Source organism: Oncorhynchus masou, chromosome 32 (assembly GCF_036934945.1).
Source record: "Oncorhynchus masou masou isolate Uvic2021 chromosome 32, UVic_Omas_1.1, whole genome shotgun sequence".
Taxonomy (NCBI): Eukaryota; Metazoa; Chordata; class Actinopteri; order Salmoniformes; family Salmonidae; genus Oncorhynchus; species Oncorhynchus masou.
The window spans coordinates 84,545,305-84,556,241 of NC_088243.1; the positions used below are offsets into that span (position 1 = coordinate 84,545,305).

At 51.1% G+C, this 10,937-nt stretch overlaps 1 protein-coding gene across 1 annotated transcript in view; it reads right to left on the reverse strand.

Moving 5' to 3' along the window:
- Positions 1–2,878: 2,878 nt before the first annotated feature.
- LOC135527133 (BTB/POZ domain-containing protein KCTD16-like) overlaps positions 2,879–10,937 on the reverse strand; it is a 35,464-nt gene continuing 27,405 nt past the window's right edge. Inside the window, exons 2-3 of the mRNA XM_064955780.1 lie at positions 3,249–3,467; positions 2,879–3,123 (exon numbers count right to left, since the gene is read on the reverse strand). Coding sequence (XP_064811852.1) covers positions 2,879–3,123; positions 3,249–3,467 — 464 coding nt within the window. The remainder of the gene's footprint in view (positions 3,124–3,248; positions 3,468–10,937) is intronic.

Genomic DNA, 10,937 nt, shown 5'->3' on the forward strand with positions numbered 1-10,937 from the left:
TGTGAATAGTCCTTTTCTTCACACTGTGACTAGTCCTTTCCTTCACACTGTGACTAGTCCTTTCCTTCACACTGTGACTAGTCCTTTCCTTCACACTGTGACTAGTCCTTTCCTTCACACTGTGACTAGTCCTTTCCTTCTGTACATACTGATACACCAATAGAAAATCACTGACGTCGTGGCTACGAATTCGTTCCACAACAAGCATTAGCTAGCTGTAACTGCACCTTTGTTGATGGAGCTTGTGATCGTGATGGAGCTTGGTGAGCTGATTGCGGTGTATCCCATTGACCCTGAGGTTGGTTTGTTGCTTGAACAGGTGACGTAGCCTTTAGCTTGACAGGCTAACCATGGCTTCACATGGTGAGCCACATGGGGTGGGGCTAAAGTGTCCCCTGCCGTGACTGGGATTTGAACCCCAACCTGGTTAACACACGTGCATATCACAAAAAGACACTGTGCACACATCACAAACCCTTGACAAATGTGGCCTCGTTTTGTGCTAGATTCACTGTGCTCTGCTATACATGCTGGCAATACAGTGTCCTTGATTTCTTCATTTTCTTTAATACAGTACATGATTGTCATTGAGAGCGCTGGAGTCTATTAGTCTTTAGCTAATACCCTGCAAAGAAATGGAGTCCTCCATCCCTCTTTCTCTCTCTCTTCCTGTCCCTTGTATTCATTACATTACATTTTACATTTAAGTCATTTAGCAGACGCTCTTATCCAGAGCGACTTACAGCCTCGCTATTGTTTTATTGTGTTCCTATTTCCTGTGTTCCGATTTCCTGTGTTCCTATTTCCTGTGTTCCGATTTCCTGTGTTCCGATTTCCTGATTGCCTTGTCATTTGATACCTACCCACATGTAATACTGTAATACCTCAGCTACCTGGTACCCCTGCACATTGACTCAGTTCTGGTACTCCTTATATATAGCCTCATAACTACCTGGTACCCCTGCACATTGACTCAGTTCTGGTACTCCTTATATATAGCCTCATAACTACCTGGTACCCCTGCACATTGACTCAGTTCTGGTACTCCTTATATATAGCCTCATAACTACCTGGTACCCCTGCACATTGACTCAGTTCTGGTACTCCTTATATATAGCCTCATAACTACCTGGTACCCCTGCACATTGACTCAGTTCTGGTACTCCTTATATATAGCCTCATTACTACCTGGTATCCCTGCACATTGACTCAGTTCTGGTACTCCTTATATATAGCCTCATTACTACCTGGTATCCCTGCACATTGACTCAGTTCTGGTACTCCTTATATATAGCCTCATAACTACCTCGTGTCCTTGCACATTGACTCGGTTTGTGTAATTGTAGTAAATGTGTTACTATTTCCTAATATACAATTTTTCCAAATATTTGTCTTACTTTTTAACTCTGCATTGTTGTTAATGGGCTCGTAAATAAGCACTTCACTGTAAAGTCTACACCTGTTGTATTCGGCGTTCGTGACCAATACAATTTGATATTTATTGCTCGCTCTCTCCCCTCCCTCCCTCCCTCCCCCCTCCCTCCCTCCCTCCCTCCCTCCCTCCCTCCCTCCCTCCCTCCCTCCCTTCCTCCCTCCGTCCCTCCCTCCCTCCCTCCCTCCCTTCCTCCCTCCGTCCCTCCCTCCCTCCCTCCCTCCCTCCCTCCCTCCCTCCGTCCCTCCCTCCCTCCGTCCCTCCCTCCCTCCCTCCCTCCTCCCTCCCTCCACCCCCCCCTCCCTCTCATCCTCCGTCCCTCCCTCCCTCCGTCCCTTCCTCCCTCCGTCCCTCCCTCCCTCCCTCCGTCCCTCCCTCCCTCCGTCCCTCCCTCCGTCCCTTCCTCCCTCCCTCCCTCCGTCCCTTCCTCCCTCCCTCCCTCCCTCCGTCCCTTCCTCCCTCCCTCCCTCCCTCCATCCCTTCCTCCCTCCGTCACTCCCTCCCTCCGTCCCGCCCTCCCTCCGTCCCTTCCTCCCTCCGTCCCTCCCTCCTTCCGTCCGTCCCCCTCCCTCCGTCCCGCCCTCCCTCCTTCCCTCCCTCCCTCCGTCCCTCCCTCCCTCCCTCCATCCCTTCCTCCCTCCGTCACTCCCTCCCTCCGTCCCGCCCTCCCTCCGTCCCTTCCTCCCTCCGTCCCTCCCTCCTTCCGTCCGTCCCCCTCCCTCCGTCCCTCCCTCCCTCCCTCCCTTCCTCCCTCCGTCCCTCCCTCCCTCCCTCCCTCCCTCCCTCCCTCCCTCCCTCCCTCCCTCCCTCCCTCCCTCCCTCCCTCCCTCCGTCCCTCCCTCCCTCCGTCCCTCCCTCCCTCCCTCCCTCCCTCACTCCCTCCCTCCACCCCCCCTCCTCCCTCTCATCCTCCGTCCCTCCCTCCCTCCGTCCCTTCCTCCCTCCGTCCCTCCCTCCCTCCCTTCCTCCCTCCGTCCCTCCCCCCCTCCGTCCCTCCCTCCGTCCCTTCCTCCCTCCCTCCCTCCGTCCCTTCCTCCCTCCCTCCCTCCCTCCGTCCCTTCCTCCCTCCCTCCCTCCCTCCATCCCTTCCTCCCTCCGTCACTCCCTCCCTCCGTCCCGCCCTCCCTCCGTCCCTTCCTCCCTCCGTCCCTCCCTCCTTCCGTCCGTCCCCCTCCCTCCGTCCCGCCCTCCCTCCTTCCCTCCCTCCGTCCCTTCCTCCCTCCGTCCCTCCCTCCCTCCGTCCGTCCCCCCTCCCTCCCCCCCCTCCCTCCCTTCCCTCCCTCCCTCCCTCCCTCCCTCCCTCCCTCCCTCCCTCCACCCCCTCCTCCCTCTCATCCTCCGTCCCTTCCTCCCTCCGTCCCTCCGTCCCCCTCCCTCCGTCCCGCCCTCCCTCCGTCCCTTCCTCCCTCCCTCCCTCCCTCCGTCCGTCCCCCTCCCTCCCTCTCCTTAGAGACGGTACTTCCTCAGCAGTTCTTGTTGCCACATGTACTTCCTCTCCGGGAAGCGTTCAGGAATCCTGATCCTGTGGAAGTCCTGGATGCACCTCTCCAGCTCCTGCTCCGGTGTTAACTTCTCCTTGTTGGCCTTCCTCTTGGCTGCAGCGTCCCGGTGCTCCCTGATCCCCATGGTCCTCACACGGAGCAGGTCCGTCTTCCTCCTCACCTCCGACGGCTGGAGCAGCTGAACGGGCCCTTTAGCGGAGGAGGAGGAAGGAGAGAGAGAAGAAGACGTTTTATTAAACAGACACCTTTTCAAAACACCCAAAGTCACCGAAGGGATACAGCGGATAGGTACAGAAAAGGAGGAACACCCACACCTTTCTTCAGTGGCCGGTCCAGGGTCTGGGCGACGGGGTGAGGCTGACGGCTGACGGAACCACAGATGACAGTGCCCTGAGGGGAGCTGGCTTCTGATTGGGTCTCGGAGCAGGAAGTAGAGAGCTCGTTCAAAGATGTGCCACTCTCTCCCTCGCGCTCACTCTTGTGGCTCTTGCAGCAGCATTCGCAGTGGGACGAAGACCACCTGGATGGGCCACCTGGAGAAGACCCGTGTGTAGACAAACACACACACACGCGCACACACACACACACACACACAACATTGAGTTTCATCTTGAATGAGCAAAATTCTCCTAACACCTGATTTCCATAACCGAAGTGACAGAAGTAGACAGAGACTGCAGGCTTCAGTTCACAAATGACTCACATATTGAATTCATCATAGACGTGAATAAATTGTTGTGACAAGAGAATCCTCACAATATACATTATTATTAGCTAACGCTCTCTCAGCCTACACTGACAGATGTGTAATCACACAGACCGTCACTGAACAGACAAACACTGAGAGATGTATAATGGAATGACATCTTCCGCAGGATGTAGGGAGAGGGGCAGCATCACTTACCTTTCATTACTGAGTCTTTGAGTGCGTGTGTGTGTGATGGATATAGTGTGTGTGTGTGTGTGTGTGTGTGTGTGTGTGTGTGTGTGTGTGTGTGTGTGTGTGTGTGATGGATATAGTGTGTGTGTGTGTGTGTGTGTGTGTGTGTGTGTGTGTGTGTGTGTGTGTGTGTGTGTGTGTGTGTGTGTGTGTGTGTGTGTGTGTGTGTGTGTGTGTGTGTGTGTGTGTGTGTGTGATGGATAAAGTGTTTGTTTGTGTGTGATGGCTAAAGTGTTTGTTTGTGTGTGATGGATAAAGTGTGTGTGTGTGATGGATAAAGTGTTTGTTTGTGTGTGATGGATAAAGTGTTTGTTTGTGTGTGATGGATAAAGTGTTTGTGATGGATAAAGTGTGTGTGTGCGTCTGTGTGTGTGTGTGTGTGTGTGTGTGAGTGTGAGTGTGAGTGCGTCTGTGTGTGTGTGTGTGTGTGTGTGTGTGTGTGTGTGTGTGTGTGTGTGTGTGTGTGTGTGTGTGTGTGTGTGTGTGTGTGTGTGTGTGTGTGTGTGTGCGATGGATAAAGTGTGTGTGTGTGATGGATAAAGTGTTTGTTTGTATGTGATGGATAAAGTGTGTGCGTGTGTGTGTGCGTGTGTGCGTGTGTGTGTCTGTGTGTGTGTGTGTGTGTGTGTGTGTGTGTGTGTGTGTGTGTGTGTGTGTGTGTGTGTGTGTGTGTGTGTGTGCGTGTGTTGGATAAAGTGTGTGTGTGTGTGTAGGGTGTGTTGGATAAAGTGTGTGTGTGTAGGGTGTGTTGGATAAAGTGTGTGTGTGTGTAGGGGTGAGGGGATTTAAACATTTCTCTTTCAGATAAAGAAAGATACAGCTCTGACAGCTCTGACTTCTAGACATCCTCCTCTAGACCCCCTCCTCTAGACCTCCACTAGAGCTCCTCCACTAGACCTCCTCCTCTAGACCTCCTCCTCTAGACCTCCACTAGACCACCACTAGACCTCCTCCTCTAGACCTCCTCCTCTAGACCTCCTCTAGACCTCCACTAGACCTCCTCCTCAAGACCTCCACTAGACCTCCTCCTATAGAACTCCTCTTCTAGAACTCCTCCTCTAGACCTCCTCCTCTAGATCTTCTCTATACCTCCTCCACTAGACCTCCTCCTCTAGACCTCCTCGAGACCTCCACTAGACCTCCTTCTAGACCTCCTCTTCTAGACCTACTCCACTAGACCTCCTCCTCTAGACCTCCTCCTCTAGACCTCCACTAGACATCCTCTAGACCTCCACTAGACCTCCTCCTCTAGATCTCCACTAGACCTCCTCCTCTAGACCTCCACTAGACATCCTCTAGACCTCCACTAGACCTCCTCCTCTAGATCTCCACTAGACCTCCTCCTCTAGACCTCCACTAGACCTCCTCCTCTAGATCTCCAGTAGACCTCCTCCTCTAGACCTCCACTAGACCTCCTCCTCTAGATCTCCACTAGACCTCCTCCTCTAGACCTCCACTAGACCTCCTCCTCTAGATCTCCACTAGACCTCCTCCTCTAGACCTCCACTAGACCTCCTCCTCTAGACCTCCACTAGACCCCCTCTACTAGACCTCCTCCTCTAGACCTCCGCCTCTAGACCTCCACTAGACCACCTCTAGACCTCCTCCTCTAGACCTCCTCCACTAGACCTCCTCCTCTAGACCTCCTCCTCTAGACCTCCTCTAGACCTCCACTAGCCCTCCTCCTCTTGACATCCTCCACTAGACCTCCTCCTCAAGACCTCCTCTAGATCTCTTCTTCTAGATCTCCTCCTCTAGACCTCTTCCTCTAGATCTTCTCTAGACCTCCTCCTCTAGACCTCCACTATACCTCCTCCACTTGACCTCCTCCTCTAGACCTCCTCTAGACCTCCACTAGACTTCCTCTAGACCTCCTCTTCTAGACCTTCTCCACTAGACCTCCTCCTCTAGACCTCCACTAGACATCCTCTAGACCTCCACTAGACCTCCTCCTCTAGACCTCCACTAGACCTCCTCCTCTAGACCTCCACTAGACCTCCTCCTCGAGACGTCCACTAGACCACCTCCTTTAGACCTCCTCCTCTACTCCTCCTCTAGACCTCCTCCTTTAGACCTCCTCCTCGAGACCTGCACTAGACCTCCTCCTTTAGACCTCCTCCTCTAGACCTCCTCTAGACCCCCTCCTCTAGACCTCCTCTTCTACTCCTCCACTAGACCCCCTCCTCTAGACCCCTTCCTCTAGACCTCCTCTAGACCTCCTCCTCTAGACCTCCTCCTCTAGACCACCTCCTCTAGACCCCCTCCTCTAGACCTCCTCTTCTACTCCTCCACTAGACCCTCTCCTCTAGACCCCCTCCTCTAGACCTCCTCTCGACCTCCTCTAGACCTCCTCCTCTAGACCTCCACTAGACCACCTCCTCTAGACCTCCTCCTCTAGACCTCCTCCTCGAGACCTCCTCCACTAGACATCCTCTAGACCTCCTCCTCTAGACCTCCTCCTCTAGACCTTCTCCTCTAAACCTTCTCCTCTAGACCTTCTCCTCGAGACCTTCTCCTCTAAACTTCCTCTAGACCTCCTCCTCTAGACCTCCTTTAGACCACCTCCTCTAGATCTCCTCTAGAACTCCTCCTCTAGACATTCCTCTAGACCACCTCCTCTAGACCTCCTCTAGACCTCCTCCACTAGACCACCTCCTCGAGACCACCTCCTCTAGACCTCCTCCTCTAGACCTCCTCTAGACCTCCTCCTCTAGACCTCCTCTAGACCTCCTCCTCTAGACCTCCTCCTCTAGACCTCCTCTAGACCTCCTCCTCTAGACCTCCTCCTCTAGACCTCCTCTAGACCACCTCCTCTAGACCTCCTCTAGACCTCCTCCTCTAGACCTCCTCTAGACCTCCTCCTCTAGACCTCCTCTAGACCTCCTCTAGACCTCCTCCTCTAGACCTCCTCCTCTAGACCTCCTCTAGACAGCATAACACCCTTCCTTCCCTTCGTACCCACTTCTCGTCCTCGCCTCTGAAACCAAAGTCAGTCTGAATTTGTCCTACATGCCCGCAAGACATTTCTCATTAAAACCATCACTGTAGCAACTCCATACAGTACACACAGGGAGAGGGAGAGAAAAAAGAAGTGTTTTCCTATGGGGACAGCCAAATAACCCTTCTGGAACCCTTTTTTCTATGAGTATACATAGTGAACTACTTTTGACGATGTTTAGGGAATAGGTTGTCATTTGGGAGGAAACCTAAGACATCATTAATCCTGGGTGTTACACATGCAATAGCAGCAGAATGAGGTTGCTGAGATGGGGGAGGAGTGAAGTGTGTGTGTGTGTGTGTGTGTGTGTGTGTGTGTGTGTGTGTGTGTGTGTGTGTGTGTGTGTGTGTGTGTGTGTGTGTGTGTGTGTGTGTGTGTGTGTGTGTGTGTGTGTGTGTGTGTGTGTGTGTGTGTGTGTGTCTGTGTCTGTGTGTGTGTGTGTGTGTATGGGTCAGACTGGTTTTTTGACCTGCTGTCAGTGAGGATTGATACGAGCAGTAAAACTGACAGTGGTTCAACTGCCTGTGGATGTGCCCTTACACACACGCACAAACACACTCACACATAGACACACACACACAATCACACAGAGACACACACAGCCTCTGGATATGCTCTGAATAGGATGTTTTCCAGTAGAAGTCTTACCAAGGTAAAATGTGACTGTCTTCGGAACCTGAGGCCAGACTGGCAAATGAAAGAAGGCCAAGGTGCTGGGAAGGTTAAGATGGAAAACAGAAGACTACAACTGGGAAGGTTAAGATGGAAAACAGAAGACTACAACTGGGAAGGTTAGGAAGAAAACAGAAGACTACAACTGGGAAGGTTAGGAGGAAAACAGAAGACTACAACTGGGAAGGTTAGGAAGAAAACAGAAGACTACAACTGGGAAGGTTAGGAGGAAAACAGAAGACTACAGCTGGGAAGGTTAGGAAGAAAACAGAAGACTACAACTGGGAAGGTTAGGAGGAAAACAGAAGACTACGACTGGGAAGGTTAAGATGGAAAACAGAAGACTACAACTGGGAAGGTTAGGAAGAAAACAGAAGACTACAACTGGGAAGGTTAGGAGGAAAACAGAAGACTACGACTGGGAAGGTTAGGAGGAAAACAGAAGACTACGACTGGGAAGGTTAAGATGGAAAACAGAAGACTACAACTGGGAAGGTTAGGAAGAAAACAGAAGACTACAACTGGGAAGGTTAAGATGGAAAACAGAAGACTACAACTGGGAAGGTTAGGAGGAAAACAGAAGACTACAACTGTGAAGGTTAGGAAGAAAACAGAAGACTACAACTGGGAAGGTTAGGAAGAAAACAGAAGACTACAACTGGGAAGGTTAGGAAGAAAACAGAAGACTACAACTGGGAAGGTTAGGAAGAAAACAGAAGACTACAACTGGGAAGGTTAGGAAGAAAACAGAAGACTACAACTGGGAAGGTTAGGAAGAAAACAGAAGACTACAACTGGGAAGGTTAGGAGGAAAACAGAAGACTACAACTGGGAAGGTTAAGATGGAAAACAGAAGACTACAACTGGGAAGGTTAGGAGGAAAACAGAAGACTACGACTGGGAAGGTTAAGATGGAAAACAGAAGACTACAGCTGGGAAGGTTAGGAGGATAACAGAAGACTACAGCTGGGAAGGTTAGGAGGAACACAGAAGACTACAACTGGGAAGGTTAGGAGGAAAACAGAAGACTACAACTGGGAAGGTTAGGAGGAAAACATGGCCGGGGGGGACCTCATCCTAGATCAGCATTCCTACTCTGAGACACTTTGTGAATACAGGACGGGGGGGACCTCATCCTAGATCAGCATTCCTACTCTGAGACACTTTGTGAATACAGGACGGGGGGACCTCATCCTAGATCAGCATTCCTACTCTGAGACACTTTGTGAATACAGGACGGGGGGACCTCATCCTAGATCAGCATTCCTACTCTGAGACACTTTGTGAATACAGGACGGGGGGACCTCATCCTAGATCAGCATTCCTACTCTGAGACACTTTGTGAATACAGGACGGGGGGACCTCATCCTAGATCAGCATTCCTACTCTGAGACACTTTGTGAATACAGGACGGGGGGGACCTCATCCTAGATCAGCATTCCTACTCTGAGACACTTTGTGAATACAGGACGGGGGGGACCTCATCCTAGATCAGCATTCCTACTCTGAGACACTTTGTGAATACAGGCCGGGGGGACCTCATCCTAGATCAGCATTCCTACTCTGAGACACTTTGTGAATACAGGCCGGGGGGACCTCATCCTAGATCAGCATTCCTACTCTGAGACACTTTGTGAATACAGGCCGGGGGGGACCTCATCCTAGATCAGCATTCCTACTCTGAGACACTTTGTGAATACAGGCCGGGGGGGACCTCATCCTAGATCAGCATTCCTACTCTGAGACACTTTGTGAATACAGGCCGGGGGGACCTCATCCTAGATCAGCATTCCTACTCTGAGACACTTTGTGAATACAGGCCTTGGCTTAGTGCCTGTACAGACTACAAGCATTCAATGATTCATTTATTTTCAGATTTGTTTTATGTTCACGCATGTCTTTGAGGACCTTTTCTCTTCCCTAAAGAAACATAACCCATTTCAACGTTCCAATTTATGTTTTTTTTATTTTCTATAACCTGGAAGGGAAGACATGCCCGCTGACTTCGCTCTGATCTCCTTACAGGAATACAACTATCTAAAACAATAATACGACTACTCAAGCATAGACAGTCTAAATGGACAAAAACATCCGACATGTAATTGTTTTCTCCGTACAAGGCTCTAGTCTCAACAGCAATAACATGTCTCAATACGAGTAATCATTGGGCCATTACCTGCAGACAGTGTTTACGTCCCAAATAACACCCTATTCCCTATTACAGTGCACTAGTTCTGTCCAGGGCTCATAGAGCTCTGGTCAAAAGTAGTGTACTTTATAGAGATTAGGGTGTCATTTGGTATGCAAGCCCAGTGCATTTGGCAATTGATATGAAACAAGGAGTTTAGTTCAACAGGGATTTGAGCCTTTCAGCTTTTTACTGTAATAACAGCCTCATCTCTGCATAGTGATGTGACTGCATTAGTCTGATAGCAGAGAGAGAGAGAGAGAGAGAGTTTCCCATGCCAATAAAGCCCCTTGAATTGAATTGAGAGAGAGGCTAACAGCTTTTTAATGGCTAATCCATGGATGAGTCCCAAATGGCACCCTATTACCTATATAGTCTGCTAGTTTTGATCAGGGCCCTATGAGTCCTGGTCATAAGTAGGACACTGTAATAGGGAATAGGGTGCCATTTGGGACGGGACCTGAGTAAAGAGGAAAATCAGACCCTCAATGTCTCCTCATAGAGAGAATCAGACTGCATTGGGAACTGTGCCCACCAAACAGAGAGGTAGGGAGAGAGAAAAACAGGGAGGGAGGGAGAGAGAAAAACAGGGAGGGAGTGAGAAACAGACGGGAGAGAGGGAGAGAAACAAAGAGGGAGAGAGAGAGAAACCGGGAGGGGGAGAGAGAGAAACAAAGAGGGAGGGATGGAGAGAAACAGAGAGGGAGGGATGGAGAGAAACAGAGAGGGAGGGAGAAAGAGAGAGGGGGAGGGAGAAAGAGATGGAGGGGTGGAGAGAAACAGAGAGGGAGGGATGGAGAGAAACAAAGAGGGAGAGAGAGAGAGAAACAAAAAGGGAGAGAGAGAGAGAAACAAAGAGGGAGGGATGGAGAGAAACAGAGAGGGAGGGATGGAGAGAAACAGAGGGAGGGAGAAAGAGAGAGGGGGAGGGAGAAAGAGATGGAGGGGTGGAGAGAAACAGAGAGGGAGGGATGGAGAGAAACAGAGAGGGAGGGATGGAGAGAAACAGAGAGGGAGAGAGGGAGAGAAACAAAGAGGGAGAGAGAGAGAGAAACAAAGAGGGAGGGATGGAGAGAAACAGAGAGGGAGGGATGGAGAGAAACAGAGAGGGAGGGAGAAAGAGAGAGGGGGAGGGAGAAAGAGATGGAGGGGTGGAGAGAAACAGAGAGGGAGGGATGGAGAGAAACAGAGAGGGAGGGATGGAG